Here is a 25,282-nt window from a genome sequence, read left to right as displayed (position 1 = left end):
TAGCGTGACAACACAGCAGACAGCTACACGGTACAGCATTTCAACAGGAGTCTGACCAGAGTGCTCTATTGGCATATATGAAGGCATAATGGAAACAGGATCCTTGCTTGGCCGGCACAGTGTTTTAATCCTTCCTGTGACAACACATAACCAGACATACAAACACACTTTCCATCAGTGCAAGGCCACTGAGAGTAAGACATGGCAATCGGGTGCTGTGTGACAAGATACTAACTCTGTTTGAGTGTTGTCAAAAATAGGATTAAGTCACCCTTGGGTCATATGGTATTCAGAGTGAAGAACTGCTTGCTTACTAGGCAGGGATTAAAGATAAACTGTGAGGCTTGTGCAGTAATGGGTCTGCTACAATGTCATGTAAAGTGTTCCCCAAGAGATCTGACTTCATTACAATATCAGCAATAAATGGTCAGTACATCTAAAGATGATAATTCTGTCATTTGTCGTCATACTTTTCTTCGTTCATGAAATTATTATTATTTTTTTTTTAAATGAGTTATTTAGAGGCAATTATTTCCCATGCAGCAAATGTTAGTCATATAACCTATACCTACTAAAAAAGGTATAGTCAAGCTTTAAAAAACCACCAAAAAAGTAGGCCATATGACTTTTACATGTAAAATCTGAGTTCTTATTGAGTGATAAAAGGGCTTCGTACCAGTTCAGATAAATAAAAAAAGGAGCTTGACACATGATAAAGTCTCTAAATATATGAGTTGATGTAGGACAATTTAAATATACGAGTGCAATAAAAAATACAAAACATTACACATGCAAAAAAAAACTTAAAGACACACAAACAATCTTAGTTCTATGCATTTAATATGAAATGTAATAATAATTACAAATGTAACACTATAGTTACACATGTTTATCTTAAATATCTTGGAATTTAACTTTCTGTGGTATGAATTCAATCATTCTGGAGTTGTTGACTAATAGTTGGCAAGGTTTGGCTCTGACCATGAGTCTTGAATGCCAGCTGGAAAACTCTCTGGAAAACTTTGCCGTGGGTTTCCATGTTGCTAAGCAGAACGTCCAGTTCTAGAATCCTAGACCCGAATGGAACTCTAGATGCCCTTTGAAACACTCGGTGAAGGTGTTTATCTTTTTGATTTTGTTTGTAATTCTGAACTCAGCCTGAACCAGATGTAATTGAACACTGTTTCAATCTGAACTATTCCACCACCGAAACACATTCATCCATGTATTTATTTTCCTCAACGAATCCTGACCTAGAGAGGTTTATTTGTAAAGCTGATTTGTGGAAACAGGAATTCTTTCCTTCCAGACATCAATATTTGCTTTTTGATTATCTTCTGTTTAATAGCTGAAACAAGATAGCATGAATTTAACCAAGAAATGAACATTGTTGCACGGCATTAGGGCAAATAAAGGTCTCCTATCTCTGTGGGAATTTCGGATTAGTGCCTACATAATACTAATAGTGTGTGAACTTTATGACACGATTTGATGATAAAGCTGTTGGGAATGTAGCTTGCTATGTATCTGTAAAACGGCAGAGAAACCTTGACCTCTAAATATAAATGCATGTATAAAAAATTCAGGAAAGTTTGCACCGAATCTTCTACTTTTTTTCTCAGATCAGATCACACTGGGCTATGCAATACATGAGGTTTCTTCATCATAATAGTCTAATGGTTTCATGTTATACATTTTATTTAAAACATCATAAACTAAAAATAATGATGACCCATTAATGCTTATCATTCCCTGCAAAGAAAATAGCTGAAGTGTTCTATTTTCCTTATCCATGTTTTATCCAAATGATCAAGTGTCATTTTGCTGGGCTGTGAAAGTGTGTCCTAGAATAAAAGCTATATGCTTTTTAGAAAAAAAGGACAAGCCTTTACAGTATATACATCCTGCCCAAACTTCCTGTTTCAAGCATTAATACCACACATTTTTTATATTGCATTTGCCAAATGATCTATCTAGGTTTACTGTTGTTTATATTCCAGAAATGTTAAATTACCAAAGGAAAACAAATGAAAGCTTGATTTGGTATGCCTCTGTTTTGTCCACTGGTCCTTGGAGACGTGTCCCAGCTGTAATGGTCTGGCTGGGGTCCAGAGTCTATGTAAAAAATAAAGATCAGAACAGTTGTTCACAGCTGTGAGCTCTACTTACTCCCAGCACAGCTGCGGTCCGTCTCTCTTTCTCTTCTCTGAAACCACCCTGCGTGACACGCACAAAATGGCCACCAGCAGACTGTGATATTTTAAAAGTTTGCTATGTTTGTATAAAGTGTGAACGATCATACTTTTTGGATGTCTTTTCCGCTTTTCATTATGGAATATGTTTCCAGCAATAACCTGTGACTTGCCAAGACTGCGTATTATCTCCCAAACATGTTTCTTGTACACAGTGATGGGCTAGACAAGAGTCTGGAGTGCAGCTAAAATATTCTCACAGATGTTTATGTTATTATTTAAACCTTTTAAATGAGTTAACCTACTAACCTTTTGCTTTTGATTCAGAGGACAGTAGACATTAAAGTAAGAGAATGTAAACTATTTGCAAGGGCAAGGATTGTTTTTCCTATTGCTTGTATTCCCTGCTGAAAAAAACAGCATCAAACCAGCATGGGAATTATGCTGGTCTATGCTGGTTTAGCTGGTGGTCACAGCATACCAGCACCAAAACACAACATATGCTGGTATGACCAGCATGGGATGCTGGTGCTAATGCTTATTTAGCTGTTGCTAATGCTGGTTTGATGCTGGTTTAGCTGGTGCTAATGCTGGTTTGATGCTGGTTTAGCTGGTGCTGGTTTGATGCTGGTTCAGCTGGTGTTCACTAGCAAACCAGCACCAAAACACAACATATGCTGGTCTTGCTGGTTTTTTCAGCAGGGTTTACATTAGTTTCAGAGTCCTTTTCTTTTTATGTTCTTGTGCTATACTATTAAGCATTGAATATACTTTTATTGTAAAACAGACAACAAATCACAAACATATACAGTGAAGAACAGACTCTAAACTATGCATCTGTATATCAGAACATGAGGGTAGGCTATTTTGCTTTAAATGTATAGGCTTGTTTCTACATTTTTTATGTAAAAGAGTTTACGGCTGCATCACATCCTTTCCGCAATCCTATGGGTGTGAGATGGCAGATGGTCTCTGTGGAGGGAGCAGGGCCAAATCTAGCATTGAGAAAGCTGATGATTGGAGAGAAGAGACAGAAATGAATGGGTCTGGCTAACAGACCTGAGGTCAGCGGGTAATCACGAGTCAGAGGGCAGTGCGCCTCTCTAATGAAGATGCCTGACATGACTGACAAGCCATAGTTAAAGCAGGAGTGAATGAGAGACAGTCATTTGCTAATAAATGTCTCTGCAATGAAAGAATGAGGTCAGTGACAGGCACGCTGAGCTGTCTGGCCAGCCACTGGAACTTCACCTGGTAAGAGCTGTGAACAGACTTCATTGTTTGCTATTTTCCTTCATATAGTGATTGATTTACACTTTGACATTGTGTGTTCATTAAAAGATTCCTTTGCAGGTAAGTTTCAGTTATAGAATTTCAATTCAGAACTGCAAAAATTCGTATTTTCTTTTAAGTTAAAGCACTAACCTACTGAAAAATCCAGCTAAGACCAGCATAAGCTGGTGAGCTGGTTTTAGCTGGTCTCCAGCTTGGTATTAGCTGGTGTAGGAAGCTGGTTTTGCTGGTGTAGCAAGCTGGTCTAGCTGTGTTTTGGTCACTTTTTAAGCTGGTCTAGCTGGACTTAGATGGTCAGGCTGGAAGACCAGCTGGCCCAGCAGCATGACCAGCTTTGTCAGGCTGGGATGACAAGCGTAAACCACCTTAAACCAGCTAGAACCAGCTACCAGCTTATGCTGGTCTTAGCTGGATTTTTCAGTAGGGTAGTTCACCCCAAAATGAAAATTAGCCCATTTAGTTACTTACTTGCAAGCCATCCTAGGTGACTTTCTTTTTTCAACCATACACAGTGGGAATTATTTAAAAAAATATCATCTATAATGTGCCGTGTTTTTAAAGCTCATTAAAGTGCATACATCATCACAATCAAAACTATTCATGAATATCAGCTGACGGCACTCACATCTCAAACTTGTCTTCTATTTTGAGTACCTGAAGTGGTTGCAAAAGAACAAGTAGCTATGCCTTTAATATGTTGTGAGCATCAAAATCGCTATTTTTACAACACTTAGAAGATTTGACACAACATGATACTTTGCTCAAAGTATCACCTGTGTCTCTACACCTGAACTCGAGCATTGAGGACATTGTTTATGTACACAGAGTTTACTAAAAAGAAGGTTTTGAACAACTTTGGTTGTTATGGTGTCCGCTCGCTGCCATCTTGCCAGTCAAGATGTATCGATCGCCAAATGCGACGTAAGGAGGGAGGAGAGTAATGGATAACTCCTAAAGCATAGTTCCATATAAATGCATGCATAATTTGTTGTTTTGTCGCAAGTAAAAAACAATATTGACCTTCTAGTTCAAAAAGGAGCCTGATATGAGATTAATTCATTCGCATTCGGAAATCGATTGTTTATGTCTGATAGCGAGCGGACACCGTAACAGCCAAAGTCTGTTGTTGAAAACCTTTCTTTTTAGTAAACTCTGTGTACACAAACAATGTTCTCAATGCTCACGTTCATGTGTAGAGACCCAGGTGATACTTTGAGCAAAGTTTCATGTTATGTAACGCAGGGGCATCAGTTTGTGTTGAAAAGTGGTGGGGACAAAAGATCAGATGAAAAGACATTACAGCACGACAGGAAAAATATTGAACAACGGCGCATCAAAAATGGGCATAGTGTAGGCTGGTCAACAACACAAAAATACTCAGCATAAAACCCTCAACAATCTTGACTACATATGTAACTGCAACACCAGCTCAACCGAACAGTGCCAAAGCACCATACTGTAGAAAACAGCAGCACCTTAAGTCAATGATTACAATGAAATTCATTACATATGTAAAAGAAAACACACTATGAGCACACAACGCAACATATGTGACCCTGGACCACAAAACCAGTCGTGCACTGCAAAAAATGATCTTCAAGAAAAAATGTTCTTTGTATTTTTGTCTTCTTGATGAGCAAAATTACCTAAGAAAATAAGTCTAGTTTTTAGACCAAAAATATCAAATGTAAGTGATTTTGTGCATAAAACAAGCTAAAAAAAATCTGCCAATGGGGTAAGAAAAAAATCTTGAACATTTTTCTTAAACACTAAATTCAAGAAAAATTCAAGAAAAAATGCTTACCCCACTGGCAGATTTTTTAGCTTGTTTTATGCACAAATTCACTTAAATTTGATATTTTTGGTCTAAAAACTAGATTTTTGCTCATCAAGAAAAAGCATATTAATTTAAGAAGTTTTAGATATTTTTACTGAAAATAAAACAAAATATTTTTTGTTTTTTTAATCACAAATTCACTTAAATTGTATATTATTTGTCTTTAAACTAGACTTATTTTCTTAGGTTATTTTGCTCATCAAGAAAAAAGCATCTTGATTTAAGAATTTTTAGATATTTCTACTGAAAACAAGACAAAAATACTAAGTAAGAAAGTCATTTTTGCAGTGTAAGTCGCACCGTGTAAGTATTGCAGTGTAAGTATTGTTTGATTTTTCAGATCATTTTAACCAAATGTTTTCAAAAAGTGGTGGGGACAAAATCAGCCATTTCAAAAAGTGGTGGGGACATGTCCCCAGCGTCCCCAGTTTAAATGACACCTATGATGTAACGCCTTCTTAGTGTTGTAAAAATAGTGGTAGTTTGGTAGCAGCGGACAGCGGCTGGAAGAACGCATCAGGGATCGAGTAGGCATCACACCCTAACCAAGATTTTTTTTTAAGTAGCGTTTCTTTTCATGACAGTCGAGGTGCGAAATGTTGTCTTTCATAGCCATTTCCCTTTTTCGTAAAAATCATAGAGAGTAAAAGATAAAAAATCCTTAAATCTTAGCAAGCTAGCCAATGCTTGTCAGTAGCCTACTGGTACTCGGTAGGTACTCAAGATGGTGGCAGGTCACTGGAATGACGTAAAAGGTCACATGACTGATATTCATGAATACAATTATTACATGTCTTCTGAGGTGAGTCGATGAGATTTTGTAATGTCGGGTTAGAGATCAGCCTTTCGCCTGACCTTAACTCTCTCGTGAACAAACTTATGGCTGTAGCTTGTAAAGTTTGAAATATAAAAGTTTCCTTACAAAAACCCAATTCCTTGCCCTGAAAGATATTTAATACCATTAAAAATTGAAAAGAGTCAGCATATTATTTTATATGACTACGACTGTGTTTTGCTAAAATGAAGAAAGTCATATAGGCTTAAACCTAAGATGGCTTGAGAGTAAGATATGGGCCAATTTCTTTATCTGAGTGGTAAGTGCTGCTTTCTGCACTCACAGAAAAAAACATAGTCACTGAGGTGGTACCTTTTTAAAAAGTACACGTTTGTACCTAAATGGTACATATTAGGACCTTTTTGAAAGGTACAATCTGAGTGTGTCTGTTCAACTCTTGTTGCCATGATTCTGGGTTGTGTTGCTAAAGTGTTGTTATGTGGGATATGGGGTAATAAGTGTGGTTTCTAGGACATTGCTATGGTTCTGAGTGATTCGTTGCTCAGGTTGAGAATTTGTGATGCCAGAGGTTTACACGTTGGTCTGAATTTTAACATGAAAATGAAATGAACTTCACTTTGAAGTGGTGTCTTTTTCTGTGATGGTCAAATGATTGTGGGGAAAATAGGGATGTGTGTTGTTGTTGGGGGCTTGTTATGAGGAACTTTAGATGACAGACTCTTTGTGACACCCACTGCATATAAAAAACCTATCAACTCGCCAGCCATTTACTTGGAGTTGTGCTTCTTTTATTAGCACCCTTTGAACAATCTATAGCATGCTAACTCTGTTTAGTTATCAAAACGGTCTGTTCTTAGTATCACTTAGTTAGTTTTAAACAAAATATCTAGCTTTAACAAGCTAAATGTTTTACTTTTAATGTCATTACACTTATTAATTCTAACTGAACAAGATTTCTAATGAGTTAAAGTTTTTTGGGCTCACAGGTCATAGTGACAGTGATCACATATGCTATATAAATATGGCCATATTCATATTTGATGAGAATCTATGGCATGCTGGTAAATAAATTTAATTAACAAAGCTGAATGCATCAGATGACTTGGAAGTGGATGAGTTGACTGCTTGTCTTAAACTTCCACTGTGCATAGCTCCTAGTCACCATTCACTTTTACTGTATGAAAACAGCAACAATAGTCTGCTTGACATCTCTTTAATCCAGAATCATGTTTTCTGTTCAGTCATATGGTCAATAAATGATGACAGAACTTTCATTTGTTTGAACTATCCCTTAATCCAGTTTAATATTCCTATAATTAAATGTTTTTTCAGTGGTACAACCTCTGACCTTGTGTCTGCAGACAGTGACGTGAGGTCATGAACAGGATGCATTGTGACAGAAGCAGGTGCTGTAGGCGCCAGGGTTCAGCTTCTAACATTGCTGCCTCTTTACACCCTGCCTTACGCATGCAACAGGAAAAAATGGAGAGGACTTTTTTACAGACACACGCTACCCATAGTCTCCACATATTGCTTCACTTTACACATGGACAGGTGGTGGAGGGACAGCAAGCTCTATTCTAATCCAAGTGCCTGTCTTTGAAGACAGGGGTGCTGATAGCTGACTTTATGCTCTCACTGTATCCATTCAAATCTGAGAATGAGAACTTTTGATATTAAATTTTTCAAGCTGAAAGTGAACAGGCTGGAAATAAAATATCAAAACATCCACAGCGTGAATTTTATGTCAACTATGTCAGGTCAGTGCAATGTAATATCCAGATTGGCTATATATTTTATGTTCTGTGAGGGTTATATTTATAACTTGGATGCTGCCCTCTGCTGCTTATTTAGCACCCAAAAGATTGTGGGCACTTAAGCCACATTATTATTGGTGATAACAAAATACCAAAGCTGGTAAGCAATCTAATACCAACCACGAAAATACTAATAATAAATCAAACCATGCTGTTTCATGTTTACTATCATATCTTTATTGAGTTATCATACTTATCATAGAAATATATAAAGTATGTAGGGATTTACTTATTTAATACAAACATTAAAAACGAGCTTATATACAACAACTGTTTAAAAAATCCAAATCTAAATTAAGATTTCAGAAGAAAACTTACTTTCTTTGAATCACAGAAACTTTGTGCATATATACATAAATATAATACAGCAAACAAGGTTTTCAAATGAACAGAAACAGTATTTTTCCATTTATTTTATAAGGGTTTCATGTTTTACTATGCAGAAGACTCTGAGTTAAGTTGTACAGTGGTACTGATGAGATCTCTGGGTAAACTCTCTCTGGCGTCGTGCATGCGTTTACGGGCCTTTTGAAATGCTTCTGAAATCACATAGACACTCTAAATCAGCAAATATAAGTCAAATACAAGTCCTAGTCTAGTGGTTAAAAAGTCAGGCTTTTGTAACCTCAAGGTCATCAGTTCGTGTCTCATAGCCAAATGTGGTGCCCTTGAGAAAAGCACCTTAACCCCAGAAGCTATAGCTGCCGACTGCTCTGTGTGCGTGTTCACGACTTGCAGTGCGTGTGGGTTAAGCTAGATTTGTAAAATCTTGTCAGATTTTCAAAATGTAAGAGACCACATACATGATGACAAAAATATGGATGATTTAACATTTTTGTTCCTATAGTTTGTGGAGTGCCGCTGGTCATGACAGGACAGAACACCACACACATATTGCCTTTACAAACAAAGCGAATCTTGACTGAAATCATGTCTATTTTATGTCAAATTTGACTTTAAAGTAAACAAACATGTCGGAGAATAGTTATTAAGAAATGCCATTAATACTATGGACTGCTTTTTACATCTCACTTTGGACTGTGCCTGCTGCATCATGACTGCGGTTGTTATGGTTTCGTCTTTCATCATCACACTATCGGACTGGGTATCGTTTTGTTCCATGTGTGAGATCTACTGTGTGCGTACTCAGGATTCCCCCCACACAACCGGATTTCTGATCACAAATATTAACTATGAATAAATGTCTAATATTTAAATATCTAAGGAAAATATCTAAGGAAAATCTGACAGGTTTTCTTGTAAATAAACTTTTTTTCATGAAAAAAAAATCTCCACTTTCAAAGGTTTCCAGTCACTATTCACTAAATGGTAAAGGGCTCAGTAATTCAGTTAATATCCTTATATCTTCTGTAAACCTCCTTTAACCAGGTAAAAAAACTCCTACACACGCTGTTATTAATCCAATTCTTCTTCCGTGCACTTAGAGGAATTTGCTGAAAATTTTTTGTGTGATTCTGCCAATAAACTGGTATTTCTGAATGGCCTGAGACCGGGTCTAAGTGTATTTAAAGTGAAATTATTTGATGGATGTATAATATGTGCCGAGAGCATTCGGTAAATATCATATCTCATTGTTGACGGAGGTGATGTTTAGCGGCTTTTGCATCTGAGCTCTTCATGTTCCCTGACGGTTACACAGCCTGCCTTTCTAAGTTATGATATCAGTTATAAAACTGATTTATGAAAAAGAATTTATAAAAATTATTCTTTTAATATATAAACATATATCAAATGAAAGAACAGACCCTCTGTTTTCACTTTTTATGACCTCTCAAATATGGATAGGTTTCTTAAAAAATACCACATTTTGAGCAAAAAGCTAAGATAATTGCATCTTTGTAAAGGACTTTTGATAGAGATGAGATTTAGATTGATGATAAAAAATACACATGTTTTTACTGTTTTTGGATCAGTGGATGATTCAGTGTTTTGTAAGTTGGGTAAGAGCACCACCTAGTGGATAATAGCAGAAATAAATAGCAATAAAAAGTGATTCAGACTTCCTCTTACCCAGTACATTATAGACAGAGCCCTGCTGACTGTGGCCGCCCAGCTGATCCAGAACAGTCTGTCTCCTCCTCTTCAGGGAGCTGGCATCAATAAAAGCCCTAAATAAAGTACAACAAGCTCATGAGTACTCAACGGGCCAGAACGGTTTTGTTTCAATCTCAAAAATGTGATTTGCTAATTCTGTTGGCCAACCTAGCATGCTGTATGCAATTAAGAGTAAAGGTCACACTTCCAGTCGTCTGTGTCCGAAAACCACATCGACTCAATCGCTCTCCCTAGAAAGAGAGGGCACTTTTATAAATATTCAATGCTAAATTAATCTATTTGGTTATAATACAAATAATCACAATAAGAAATGTATGAGTCACCTTAAAAGTGCCAGGTATTCTGACATAACTGACATCCTCAAGTTCAGGACCTCCACCAATAAAGAAGCGCCTCAGTTCAGCCGTGCTTGACTGCAGGGGTCTCCATGTGCGGCAGGTCATTTTGTGACACCCTGAGACCATAAAAACAGATTGCTAAAGTTTACACACACATGATAAAAACAGCAACTCTGTGCTACAGTTTATTATGTAAATTATATTTTGCATTAGAACTAGAATCTTGAATTGAGTCATGTATAACAAAAGCTACCATGCCTATGATTAATGGCAAGTAACATAGTCTAATTGGGAATTTTTGAATTTCCATTGGTGACAAAATAATTCCCATAGCTAGCTACATTTGTGTTATATGAGCTTTACTCCAACATATGGAAAAATATGAGTAAGAAATGAGTAAGCGATCATTTTGAAGAAAACTGGAAGATAATGCACAATGGAGTTCATCGTATTATGAGTTTATTTTATGAGTCATTTTAATGGAGCTGCCACTTCCATTATCCTCCATCAAAGGAAAATGTCAAATATGTTTCAGGAACTTGAAAAAGTTTAACCTGGATATCTTGGCCAAAGATCTTCAGCATCTTTAAACTGCAGATTTTTCTTCAGTCACTAAGTCATTACATTTATCAAAGTTATCACATTCTCAAACCATAAACTCACTCTCATTTGGAATTTACAGAGGAGAGGGGGAACAAATTCACCATTCATTTCCGTCTATCTAGCTCCTCTGCTTTGTCTGTCCCTACTGTCGACTTCCAGCCTAGACCCAAAGTGCTGGAAAAAGTAGTTGCTGCACAGCTTCAGGTTCATTTACAACAAAATAATCTGTTTGAGAAATTCCATTCTGGTTTTCACTCTGGCCAAAGCACAGAAACAAATGACAATGAGTTGCTGATTTTGGCAAATGCTTCTCATCCTTTTAGATTTGACTGCAGCATTCAACACTGTGGATCTCGCTATCCTCCTTAATCGTCTACGCGACACCATAAATTTGTCAGATTCTGTCTACAATTGATTTTTGTCTTACCTTACTGGGAGAACTGAGTATGTCCCATTAGGACAGGCTAAATCACTGGAATGCAAGGTTCGGTGCTCGGCCCTATCCTATTTATTCTCTATATGCCCTGTGGTCGTGTCATCAGCCGATATGGTATTTTATTCCATTGCTATGCTGTAGGGCTGCCTAATGATTAGTCGTGACTAATCGTTTGCAGAATAAAAGTTTTTGTTTACATAATATACACTCACCGGCCACTTTATTAGGTACACCTTACTAGTACCGGGTTGGACCCCCTTTTGCCTTCAGAACTGCCTTAATCCTTCGTGGCACTGGAAACATGCATCAGAGATTTTGGTCCATATCGACATGATAGCATCACGCAGCTGCTGCAGATTTGTCGGCTGCACATCCATGATGCAAATCTCCCGTTCCACCACATCCCAAAGGTGCTCTATTGCATTGAGATCTGGTGACTGTGGAGGCCATTTGAGTACAGTGAACTCATTGTCATGTCCAAGAAAGTCGGAGATGATTCGCGGTTTATGACATGGCACGTTATCCTGCTTGAAGTACCCATCAGAAGATGGGTACACTGTGATCATAAAGGGATAGACATGGTCAGCAACAATACTCAGGTAGGCTGTGGCGTTGACATGATGCTCAATTGGTACTAATGGGCCTTAAGTGTGCCAAGAAAATAACCACCACACCATTACACCACCAGCAGCAGCCTGAGTCGTTGATGGATCCAAATTTTCATGTTGTTGACACCAAATTCTGACCCTCCATTTGAATGTCGCAGCAGAAATCAAGACTCATCAACCAGGCAACGTTTTTCCAACTTCTATTGTCCAATTTCGGTGAGCCTGTGCAAATTGTAGCCTCAGTTTCCAGTTCTTAGCTGTCAGGAGTGGCACCCTGTGTGGTCCTCTACTGCTGTAGCCCATCTGCCTCAAGGTTCGACGTGTTGTGCATTCAGAGATGCTCTTCTGCATACCTCGGTTGTAACGAGTGGTAATTTGAGTTTCTGTTGCCTTTCTATCAGCTTGAACCAGTCTGGCCATTCTCCTCTGACCTCTGGCATCAACAAGGCATTTGCGCCCACAGAACTGCCGCTCACTGGATATTTTCTCTTTTTCTGACGATTCTCTGTAAACCCTACAGATATTTGTGCATGAAAATCCCAGTAGATCAGCAGTTTCTGAAATACTCTGACCAGCCTGTTTGGCACCAACAACCATGCCACTTTCAAAATCACTTAAAACAACTTTCTTCCCCATTCTGACGATCTGTGCAAGACCTCTTTTCTACATCTTAAGAACATTGCCAGACTTCGTTCTACACTCACAGATGTAGAAAAGTGAGTCCATGGCTTTGTTTATTCTACTTGTAATGCACTCCTTATCGGGATTCATAGCAAAAATATCCAGAAGCTGCAGTACATTCAGAACACCGCTGCTAGGATCCACAAATATGATCACATCACTCCAATTCTTAAATCACTTCACTGGCTTCCTGTTTTGTCCAGGATTGAATATATGGTCTCCCTCCTGACTTATCAGTGCATTCATAGAAATACTCCACCCTACCTTAACTCTTTCCCAGCCATTGACGAGTTATAGAGAAAACGCTTCCCTGCCAATGATGAGTTTTTACGGCAATCCATATTTCCACTATTATCCACTAGGTGGCGCTCTTAAACAACTTATAAAACACTGAAGCATCCACTGATCCAAAAACAGTAAAAACTTCATGTATGTTTTAATTAACGTTCTGAATCAGGTTTCTACCCTAAACATACCCTTTTTTGAGAGGTGATAAAATAGAAGAAATGAAGATAGGATAAAACATATTTTTTGTTTGAAAGCAGATTGTCTGTTCTTTCATTTGATATATGTATCTTTATATATTTAAGGAAAGATCATTTCTGGAAGGCATTAAACTTTTGTGAAAATCACAAAAAAGCTGGCGCTGACTGGCAACTTTTTATGTAAAACGCTGGCAAGGAAAGCTTTAAAGCATACCTTTTTGGTAGAGCATTTTATTGAATTTTTGACTTGTGTATGGTACGGTTCATATAATGTTAGTACACCCTAAGTGAACTTTACCGCTTTTGAGCAGTTTTTGTGTTCTAGACTCAATTACTCCTATCATTCTACTTAAAACTATCACACTTTTTAGGTATAACCGAATGAACCAGTTCAGTTCACTATACAGTAAATATATCACAGTATACAGGACTTCTCATTCAGAGCGAAGGTTGGTTTGTCCTACCTGGTGTTGAGGGAATGACAAGGAAACCATAGCCTTCAGTTCTGTACCGTTGCCAGAAATCCAAGGAGAGAACTTTAAAATATAACACTGGCCACTGGGGTAATGATTCTACACAAAACATACTTGGATTAACAATGGAAGTTCATAACTTAAGGGTTGTTTTAAAGCATATCATCAAGAGGAATGCTTATAGATACAGATATTAGCAAACCAAGATCTCACCATCAGACTCATCCTCTTTTCTGAAGAAGGACTCAAAGCTAAATGGATAGGAGAAGAAGGCTACATCCTCCTATGAAACAGAAAACATATTTTCCATACTTGCATAAATACAGGCATGCAGGCAACTTATATAATGTCTTACTTTCCCCAGAACACGTGTGCGACAGGTCTGAGTGACACCAGAGAGGCAGTGAAAGGGAACATTGGACCAACCTGAAGAACACAAACCATAACATGAGTGATTGAGAAAAAATCTACATAAAAGAATAATGGACTGGCTTTACAAGGTATTCAGATTTCGATGCTAGACTTAAACAAATACAAGGCTAGCTTAAAATAACTTTTAACCAACTGGTCATCACAAACCTTATCTGTCACTTTACCATTTTGCTTGATATTTCAGTATTTAATACAATGGCAATCATGTTTTTACATGTGGCTTAAAATTCCAAATACATTTTCTGGACACAATGTGTAAAGAAGGTAAGGTTGACTCACTGTTTGGTAGATCCAGAAAGAAGTGGACATAGAGATTGTCATATTCATAGCCCTGAGCTGAAACTGACATGAAAATTGCGATATTATGATGACATCAGTGATTTTTTTAGACAGTTTAGAGTAACAGTGAAAATCTATTAAAAACACCATTTTACACTATTTAAGAATGCTTATAAACTGTTTTAAAGCCCCCTTTTAGGTGTATATTGTTTGTGTATGTGATTGTGACTCATGACACCCTTAAGTGGAATATCAGATTTTTAATCTTTTGAAATTGATGTTTACACGACAATGACGTAGTAAAATTACGCGTGCCAGGCCAGTAGATGGCAATGTTCGTTTTAAAGCAACACGCCTGCGCACATACAGAGCAATAAATACAAACAATCAAGATGGCAAAAGCATCAAGCAGTTTTGTTTAGATGGACGATGAGGTCGGTTTATTACCAGTTGCGGCTGGTGGCTTCTTTTTTGAGGGTGCACGATGCGAAGCTCGTCACATGTATTTAACCCATCATGTGTGTGGCTTGTCATGTAGAAATTTATGAAAGCTCATGTAAACTTTTGTGCGTCATGTCAAAACACGTATCTGTTGCAGATGCTTTAAATGGGTTTATGATAAAAGAAACGTTCATGTTTGGCAAATACTCACATAATCTTATGTGTATTCAAAGATTAGTGTTCAGTCTTAAGTGTATTTTGTGAACGTGAGCATCTCTTTCATTATAAACCCTCTCAACACGTGTGCAGCAGGCACGTATTTTGACATGACGCATGATGCACATGGTTCACATCATGCAACAAACACGTATTTTGACATGACGAGCAACATACATGACACTCCGAAAACACATTTGAATTCGTAGTTACATAAGTTACACCGGGACAACAAAGTGTCCTTCTCAAAAACTTTGAAACTTGTCATCAAAAGTTTGCGGTTTTAGGACCCCAAAAATGCATTGTGTACCAGGGGTAGGCAATGTCGGTCCTGGATTGCCGATGTCCTGCAGAGTTTAGCTCCAGCTCTAATCAAGCACGCCTGAAAAAGCTAATCAAGGTCTAAAGAGTCATCTGAAAACTTCAGGTAGGCAAGGTTTTATCAGGGTTGGAGCTAAAATCTGCAGGACATAGGCACTCCAGGGCTGATGTTGCCTACCCCTGGTGTAAACAAACAGCCAAATGTATGAAAACCGTTTCCTGGTTTTTGATGAAAACATTTTGTAAACGACCACCACAGAAGAAAGCAAGCAGTACAAGTTTGAAACAACCTGAGATTAATTAAACAATGACATGCATTCTTCAAAGCTGATCACTATGAATCATTATACCCACCAATCTCTCCATTCACAATCAGGCGAAGTACCCCTGGAGGTGGCTGAAGGAAGTAATTTGACAATCAAATTACATTTTATACATATTTTTCATACAATGACACTATGAAATAAAATGTATAATACAAACCATCTCAAAGTCCTGGCCTACCAGGCTGTTAAGGTAATCTTTGTGACGTATGTACAGCTAAAAGAGAGGAAAATGTATTAGATTATGACCACTGTGAGCTACGTTCTGTCGAGCAAATAGTAAAAATACCACATAGACATGGATAAGGGGAAACATATCTGCAAGGACCTACATCTCTGTACATGCGTTGCTCTCTGTCTTTTTCTTCTGCATTAATATCTGCTGAGGTGTTTTCCAGATAGAGCTGCCACACCTCCCTCTTCTCTCCCATCGTCTCTATCCTAGTGTGAAAGACACACTATCATATAACTTCTGTAACCACACTCATCAATCTACTGTGAAATATATGGGAGAGGTGCATCTTGCCTGTAAGCTCCTCTGTTGTTGTTAAAGTCTGGTTTGATTGTGATAACTCCATTACTGTCTGCTCTTATGGTACATAACACATATTCATTTTCTTTCAGGCCCAACCTGTAAAAAACAAACAAACAATGTAAACATAAACATCAGATGATGCCACCGATTTCTGTGTGCCATACAACAATGTATTCACTTAATTTTCTAGAAAAACATTCAGCCTACACTTGCATGTAAACAATGCTTATCAGTGGTTAAAAACCATTTTCACTTCAGTCTTACCTTAACAGATTTCATAAACATTTTAAAATGTATTGCAGTCATTGGTAAAAGGGTAAATGAGGGCAAGCAACTGTATTACCGACCACTTGTAAGTGTTGTTACTTTTTTGAGATGGAAGAGTTTAGCATATCATGTTGCAGGACTTTTATATTGAACTGTGAAGGTACCAGTATAACCATAGTAAGGTTCTGGTTTATAAATGAAAAATTTAAGGGATAGTTCACCCAGAATGTGTATTAAACAGCATGGTCTTACGTACTTCCCTGAAGGCCCAAGATCTCCCATAATGTACATGTTTTGCACAGGTGTGTTAATGGTGTGGCTGTTCTTTATGAACTCCTCTGAAGGTTCCCACATGATTGGACAGGACTTGGGAATATTGGAGTCTCTATTAAACATACATCGAAATTGCATAAACCTTTAAAACTTCCAACATGAAGATAAAAATATAATCAGGGTTCCCACACCTTGGTTAACTTCAAATTCAATGACATTTCAAGGACTTTCTAGGTCCAGTAACCTTAAATTCAAGGACTTACTTGTAAGATACATTGTTACAGATTTCATGTGTCAAACACAACTACGCAAAAAAGCATTTTGGTATGGATTAATATTCATATACAGAAGCATTCAAAACAAGAAGTCTAGACTTTTTATGACGTCATAGAATAATATGGATTTTCCTAAAAACTTCTTGCACAAAATAGATTTAAACACTTTCAATAACCTGTATCTGTTTTTTTTTTTTTTGCAAAAACATGTGAGGGCCTTGAAATTTTTCAGCTTGAAAAATTCAAGGCCCTCAAATGTTTTTGGAAAAAAAATGGGACCCGTGGGAACCCTGTATAACAGAATTATAATGCCAACAGTCTGCACTTACACAGGACGTCTCTCTTGCCTCCTGTGTCTTACACTGGCCATGCGTTCTGCTAAGAAGGTAGGTATTGGCTGTGCTGGGGTCAGTAGACTCTGAGCTTGCTGCCAACACAACCACAACTTCAGAAAATTGTAGAAATGTTTATATTTTATGCCTGAATCTCACAAAACCTGTCAAGATCAGGACACATGTCGCCCCCAAACCAACAGAAAAATGTAAGATATTTTATTTTGACGTTTTATTTTAATGACAATTTACAACATTCCCCTTAAAAATATTAAATAATAGAATCATGATGTATTGTTTTAATGATAGCATATTATTAATACATAATGGTAGCATTTATTCTAATGCCTTTAATTTATTATGAGTTAAATAAACCCTTATTATTATTATTGATGTATTACAATAAAAGGAGAGGGGGTGCCTAATTGTCATAAAATAATGTTATAATGTAATAAAAAAACTCTTAATGTCTTGAAATCTAAAATATTTTGATTTAAATTGTAAAATATAACTTGTAATATATTTATAATTTGTGAAAATCCCTCTGTCATACTTATACACACATCCTGATAGTCTAATACTTGTATTCATAATGTATCAACAGCCTTGGAAACAAAAAAAGTTAAAGTTAACCAACCTCTTCCCACTTGGCAAAGCGATCAAAGTCTGTGTAGGTGAAAATGCGCTGATTTTTCCTTCTTTTAGCCCTTTCCATTGCCAATATTTCTGTGTGATATTGATGCTCCAGTGGTGTTTGACAGTTTGACTCAGTCTGGTAAAGGTCCACTTCATACTAGATATAGATAATGAGGAACTCATTAGATCTTTTCATTTTCTTGTCTATTTTGGGGCACACAGCCTCGCAGTAGTCTCTTACCTGACTAAAGAACTTCTCTTGCCAACCAATTACCATTTCCTCCTCATCAATGGCTGTGTTACAAAAAGAAACAGAGAGACAGTCCATTACTATTTTTGTCATCCTCCTCAAACTGTTTTGTATCTGTGTTTCTCACGTACTGGAGCCTGATCGTGTCTGCGAGGTGAAGGTGTCCAGCTCTATAGCTCCTCTTTCCTGTTGAGACACTTGCTGATGGAGGTGCTGAGACAGGGCAGCAGTAGAGGTCACACGCCGTATGCGGACACTAAGACAAAAATAAAATAGGGTAATGACATATTTCTTCACCATGTTAAAGTGATGTTTTGGATATGTAGCATGTTACCTTCACAGTATTTCTGAAGTAGCATGTAAAAACATAAGTACATCAAAATGCATGTACGTTGCATTAATTATTTTGGCTACACTTTAATGCAAGCTATACGTTTTTATCAGTGTGTTGGTTTTTCGATCAATTCCATGTTCTTTAAGATGTTCTTGCTAATGAAGTGCTTTCCCTGAGCAACGTTGATGCCACCTTCACATAAAAAGTAAGAGGTATGGAAGCATTTTAGATTTCGCAAGCAAGAAGACAACGATAGTGTTGTGGCTTTTAATTTATTTTAATTAGAATTACCCACTTGTAAACTGCTGTTCACTGTTTTATTTTTTTTTTAAATTAATATAATATTTGTATTAAATCTATATTCATTGAGTTGAATTAAGAATCGAGTATAAAAACCGACCCGATAATCGGAATCGAAAATCGAATCGAGAATCAAATCGAGTTGATAGCTTGTGAATCGATATTGAATCGATCTGGAACATCTGAATCGATACCCAGCCCTATGTACAGTAACAGAAATGTGAGATAGTGGTACTTGGTGGTACAAATTCTTCGTGGAAGTGTCAAGATTCAACATTAGTTAAGGCGATGGGTAACACAACAAGTACGGCTATTGTACGGTGCCATGACTTACCGTATCCTTAAGTTTTTAACTGCGTCCCTCGAGCGATAAACCGCTTCCCCTGTGTCAGTACACCAGACGTCCGCCATATTTACCACCCCGCTTCAAAATAGAAAGAATTTAGTTTAGTGTATGATTTGCATAGATAACTATTATATATACAGGAGAAATAAGCTGTTTACTGATTAATTTATGAGATAGCGCTACACTTCCGAGCGTCTCGTTGCATAGTAACATGGTAACGGAAGCAACAGGAAGTGAGTTGTGCGCATGCTCAGTATATGCGGATAACTTAACGGTACGCGCTGTTTTCAGATCAGCTAGAGTTACGTTCCTACCCGGTATGCAGAGTCTGTGCTAATGGCGAGAGCTGATCTGGGAGCAGCAGTGATAGTAAACACGCTCCACGGGTCACATCCACGTTGAAATCTGTCAAAGCACTGAAAGCAAGCTGGATTAACATGGTTGTTGTAGGAATCTAGTTGAACTGATTGCTTGATTTTGAGGTCGGTTTGATTGTTGGTGTGTTATATTGTATTTACGAGGCTAAAACAAACCGTTTGCTTTGATAATTTGCTGATTTGTTGAAGGGCAAAGTTAGCTTTCGAGTTAGCAGCAATAACGAGTAACGTGGGGAAAAAACTAGCAAGCACTGAATTAATTTAATTGGAAAACATGGTATGCATTTAAAAAACATCACGGTGTGTTCGGCTAAACTCCTCAATCAAACCTGACCAATGGAAACCTTCTGATGGGTAGCTAAGACCAGTAAGCCGGCTAGTTTAGTAGATAATTTTCTATGTGAGCCGTTTTATGTCAAATTTATTGCAAATATGCAGATGTGCAAAAGAATATCCCAAGTATCCAGCCTAGCTAGGAATAGCCATTATTTGGTAGGCCTATATCAATTACGTTTTACTCCTACGTCTGCCTATCACTGCACAAGTCCACTTCTTTTGCCAAGAGATATTGAATGGTTGAGAAAGAATCCTTTACGTTCTAGAAAAGTCACAAAGACAAATGTATCTAGGCAGTATGAACATTTACAAGATGCTACTATCCACAAATTAACAAAAATGCCAAGCAGACAGGCTCAAGCGGCTATAGACAAAAGATCAATGCCAGAGAGAAAAGTGTCTTCTGAGCTTCAGAAACTGAGGTTTGAGGATTTCGATGAGTCTGAATCTGGAAAGATCTTTGGTATCCATAAAGACATTGTTGAAGACAAGCAGTTGGAGATTGTGTATGGGGTGGCCCCATGCTTGCTTGCCCTCATGCAAGGTAGGAGAAAACCCAGTCGTCTCTTTGTAAAAGAAGATAAAGGGCCCCAGCGAGATGCAGTCCTTAGGGTCTGTCAGGAGGGCATCAGGCATGGTGTGCAGATCCAAAGAGTCAATAAGAAAACACTTGACGAGATGTCTGGTGGTAAAGTGCACCAGGGGTTGTGTCTTTTAGCAAGTTCACTAGGTTTTATCAGAGAAGAAAAAACAGTAACATTACACCACAATGAGAACCAAGGGGCATTATGGCTTGTTTTGGATGGAATACAAGATCCAATGAATCTTGGTGCCATTTTACGGTCTGCATACTTCCTGGGAGTGGATCGGGTTGCCAGCAGCATTCATAACAGGTGCAATCCAAATATTCTTTTGTAAATAATGCTTTATTACATATTACTTACTTTATTAATTATTAACTGTATAATGTATTGGTGTAGATCAGTGGTTCCCAACCTTTTACCTCAAGGCCCCCTAGTTGCCTCCAACAATATTTGAGGCCCCCCACTCACTCAATTTTTTCAATATAAAATGAAATAGAACTTGGAATGACTGGACAGATGTATATTCGCTACCAAAAAGGAAATTTTTTTGCTTGTTTTAATGCTTGTTGTCCAATTTTTTATAATTTTAAGTCATCTTGAGGCCCCCCTGTGAGCCCCGACCCCCTGTTTGGGAAACACTGGTGTAGATTATCCTAGTAACCCCCCTATAAAATTGGTAACATAAATAAAGTAAATATTGGCTGGGGTTTCATCTTTGTGAGTGTACATAATTTGAACATATTTGTCATGATTTACTTTAGTGCACCTTTACATTTACATATTTTGCTCCATGGACACTGATTATGTGCTATGTTTTTTAGCTGTCCATTGACACCCACAGTAAGCAAAGCCAGTGCTGGTGTGATGGAGGTCATGGAAGTGTTTGGCTACAGCAGTCTGGAAGATATGATAAAGGTCTGGAAGTGTATCGCTTTACTTAAAGGACTAGTTGATCCAATTATGAAAACTCTCTCATTGATTATTACTAAATGATTGATTGCTAAATAAGCTTCAAATATTAATACAAACCTGCCTCAAAAGACATAAATTAACCCACTTGAGTCATTTGGATTGCCTTAATGGTAAATATGTGTGATTTTTGGAATTTTCATATTTGGGTGAACACTTCCTTTAAAATAAGTTCAAGTGTTTCCATTTGCAACCTCTAGAGGGCAGTTAAAGCATTTATTTGTGTTATGTTTGTGTTCAACTCAGAGTGACTCGTCTCAGTGACAACTTGCTGTAACTCTTGCTAAAATAATAATTATGCTAAGTTTGCATTTAATTTTTGTCATGCTTAATAACAAAACTCTGTTAAATGGTTTAAATGCATGATTGTTTTTATAGATAAAAAGATATCCAGTGTGGCACAATTGGCTACATAAGGCTGTTAAAGGGCATATTGGTAAATTCAATTATCAGATTGGAATTTTGTCAATATAGGCAAAAGCAGTACAAGGCTGGCAAGTAGCTGGCACAGTTGGATTCGAGATTGGAAATTGTGAAGGTCCAATTATGCCGTGTTCTGATTTTAAGATGTCCAGACCTACACTGCTGATAATGGGTATGTGTTTTAAACATTTGGATTTATACACTACTGTAAATGTTGTGTACTTTGTGTTTTTTAAACACCTGTCTGTCTGTGTTGATAGGTGGGGAGGGAAAAGGTTTGTCTTCTGATTTGAGGCAACTATGTGATGTCCTCCTCACCATTCCTCCACGCAGAGACCTGCAGCCTGGAGTAGAATCCCTTAATGTATCTGTAGCCACAGGTACAGCAGACTACACTTCTAATACACTTCTGAAAATAAACCTGTTAATAAAAGGTTCTGTTCCATAAAAAACCTTCTACATACTATAAAAAAGTAGAAAAGGTTCTTTGGGGAACCAAAGATGGTTTCTCTATGGCATCACTGCAAAGAGCCCTTTATGAAACCTTTGAAGAGTGTAATTGCTGGGATTGTGGTACTATTTACACTTGCCTGTCTTCTGGGTCAGAAATCCAATATGTGGCCCAGTCTGAGAAAACCCAGGAAAAACATTTTTTATGATTGATTTGTTTCTATATATAATGATTCTAATGTAAAGAACATTCTGTGAACATATAACCTTGATATCCTTATTATTGACTTGGGCTATGGCAAATATTGAAATCAGTGACAGAAATCCAACTTTGATGCTTACAAATCTCATTTTCAGACTTTAGCCAGGAATTCACAGACAGGGTCACAAATATTCACTTTATAGCTCACGTGTGTCATTTAGTTTCTGCACCACTAAGTGGCACCAAATGTTGAAAAGAAATTAAATGCTCTTTATAAAATAAATGTTTTTAAAAATGTGACTGAATTTCTATTTTTATGTGCCCAGATGAACCATGCTTTAAACTTTTATAGACTATATTTTCTATAAAACCTGGTAACATAGTTCTTTTTAATGTATTCTCTTGCAGGCATCCTGTTGCACTCTCTTCTGTCCTCACGCACAGGAAGTTGATGATGATGGCGGCAGGGCTGCAGCATTATTTACTCAGACGTCTCTCATTAGTCCCCTACAGTGATTAATGACTGGATTACTTCATCAATTAACAGTCTGATAGTCTGGAGAGGCCCATTGATCAGATAAAGAGAGACTGTAGGTGCATCCTGAGCCTTGACTGCACTGTCTGACCGGCTTGTTTGAGACAAGACCTGTTCTTTTCTAGATCTTTATGAACACTTTATGAGGGTTTTTATATTTAGGAAGAATAAACAAACAAAGCACCCATTCATTTGTTATTTTCTTTTAAGCATTTCTTTTAAGTACTCCGTAAAACAGAAAACTCAGATAATCTATGTAAGTAAAGCTGCATTTATATGGCACTGTGTTTACATAGTGATTTAAAGATATGTACATACTTGACATAAATGTATATTCTCTAGTACTGCAGATACAAACTAGAACTAAAGAGCACACATACTGATAAAAAAACTGCTATGTTTGGCTTAGCAGCCAGACAGAAATCACTAGATCAGGGATCTCCAACAATATGGTAGGCTACTTTTTTCAGGTAGTCTACTCAAAACTTTTTTTAGTTAGTTTTATTTACTTGTTGATATGTTTTAACATTGTTTAATATGTAAACATTCAGCCGGGCACCAGGTTGGAGACCACTTAAAACTCAACATCTATCTTTTGGTCACAGATGATCAAACCATATGATATTACCTGATTTAGTGTATGATATTACCTGATTTAGTGAGGCCAGTAACATACCTAACTTTATTTAGTACTCATAAAAATGACCAGTTGATGGATCAGAAACACCACAAATATTGATGTTTAAATCACCAGTGCTGAAAATAAATAATTTTGCAGTAGAAATTATTCAGAAAACCTGTACAAAGTATACATATTGTATGCTGTGGAAATAGTACTACGAAGGAGTGTGGTAGTATGCTGTTGTGAACAGCCAGTCACTTCCTTTCAGCAGTACTTAAGTTAGTTCAGCAGGTGGCACTACATATATATTAGTTAGTATAGATTATTGAGTTTTCCTGTTTAAGAATTAAGCTAAGGGCTCTGCCAAATACAGTATTGCTGGTGATATACCAGTTCCATTGAGTTAAATTGATGTAAAGTTCAGTATTTTACACTTCTGTTTCCCCTCCCTGGTTTACAATTAAATTACAATGGCCTCGATTGGCATACCTGCAGGGAACAGTGCAGGATGATTAGGTTTCTAATATTATAGACAATTTCAATTTAATGAAGCACTGTTTTTAATGGGATGAATGATCTGCGAGTCTTTGTGGCAGGAAGATATTCATTCTTATTCATGCTCATGTGTCATAACATTGTTTCTTTTAATTATTAAAAAGGTTGTTTTGCAAACAAAAAAAAATTGTTCTATGGCTTTGTCACAAAAATACTCTTTTGGCACTTTTTGTTTATCAAATAACTCAAATTTTATTACTCAAAATATAATTTCCATTCAGAAAATTTTAATCAGTCATTTGGATATGTGCTTTTGAAGCTTCACCATAATGAACCCCATGTAAAATAACATGACAGCTTTTAAATATAAAATGATTAATTCTTGTTTAACTGAAATAAGGAAGTCCTGTACAACGGAATGCTACTAGGTTGAGTAAATTATGAGAGAAATTTCATATTTGGATGAACTAGTCCTTTAAGTCCTATAATAATAGGTACCACTAATAACCTTCACTTCTTACCGGTACTTGGGCACGTTATTCTAATTCTCCCTCTATTTACTAAATCAAAGCTGAAAGTCAACATTAGAGTTCGACTTTTCTTTTACACGTGACATTTGTCTTTGTTTTATCAGCTTTCAAGGATGTCGCGGGCGTGTCTGCTTTTTTCGCCTTTGTGTTGGCAGGTTAGATTGACTGGCGTTTCCCCCTCCCCAGAGTGCAGTTCTATTAATCTGTTTAATATGCCACAGAAACAGTGCAGTCAGAGAGCCAAGAGCAAAGTAATGGAACAGCCAAGCATAAAGCTGCCTGTTACCTCTGATAGCTCGAGGTATGTAGGACCACAAGAATCCTTTCCTTGGAAAAACACCTAAGAACAAGATATAAATGTCTGAATTTATGATGTTTGCATATTGTAAATTTAAATGCTTGAGAGACTCGTTCTTGTGAACTAAATTGTGAGATAATATGATTTCTTATTGCATGGAATGCACATATTTGAGGTCATATAGACCGTGAGATACACTGTAAAAAATTGACTGTAGAATTTACAGGATTTAGCTGGCAAAAAAGTTGCCAGTAAAGTTCTGTAAA

General features: G+C 37.2%; 2 protein-coding genes across 2 annotated transcripts; one reads left to right on the top strand and one right to left on the bottom strand.

The window, feature by feature from the left end:
* Nucleotides 1-8,123: 8,123 nt before the first annotated feature.
* Nucleotides 8,124-19,425, bottom strand: mks1 (MKS transition zone complex subunit 1). The gene is made up of 19 exons (XM_065284519.2): nucleotides 19,354-19,425; nucleotides 19,184-19,273; nucleotides 18,347-18,471; nucleotides 18,207-18,259; nucleotides 17,967-18,122; nucleotides 17,327-17,424; nucleotides 16,706-16,834; nucleotides 16,174-16,278; nucleotides 15,980-16,088; nucleotides 15,808-15,864; nucleotides 15,679-15,721; nucleotides 14,347-14,409; nucleotides 13,991-14,061; nucleotides 13,849-13,918; nucleotides 13,627-13,734; nucleotides 10,335-10,465; nucleotides 10,159-10,241; nucleotides 9,967-10,064; nucleotides 8,124-8,474 (listed from the first exon to the last, which is right to left on the bottom strand). The coding sequence occupies exons 2-19, from the start codon at nucleotides 19,258-19,260 to the stop codon at nucleotides 8,371-8,373; spliced, it is 1,680 nt and encodes a 559-aa protein (XP_065140591.1). The 5' UTR covers nucleotides 19,261-19,273; nucleotides 19,354-19,425; the 3' UTR covers nucleotides 8,124-8,370.
* A 158-nt stretch (nucleotides 19,426-19,583) lies between these two features.
* Nucleotides 19,584-24,368, top strand: mrm1 (mitochondrial rRNA methyltransferase 1 homolog (S. cerevisiae)). The gene is made up of 5 exons (XM_065284522.2): nucleotides 19,584-20,801; nucleotides 21,314-21,407; nucleotides 21,936-22,056; nucleotides 22,145-22,264; nucleotides 22,945-24,368. The coding sequence occupies exons 1-5, from the start codon at nucleotides 20,005-20,007 to the stop codon at nucleotides 22,986-22,988; spliced, it is 1,176 nt and encodes a 391-aa protein (XP_065140594.1). The 5' UTR covers nucleotides 19,584-20,004; the 3' UTR covers nucleotides 22,989-24,368.
* Nucleotides 24,369-25,282: the final 914 nt, after the last annotated feature.

Source organism: Paramisgurnus dabryanus, chromosome 5 (genome assembly GCF_030506205.2).
Source record: "Paramisgurnus dabryanus chromosome 5, PD_genome_1.1, whole genome shotgun sequence".
Classification (NCBI taxonomy): Eukaryota; Metazoa; Chordata; class Actinopteri; order Cypriniformes; family Cobitidae; genus Paramisgurnus; species Paramisgurnus dabryanus.
Note: the sequence above shows the minus strand (reverse complement) of the source record. Positions and strands in the feature narration are given on the sequence as shown.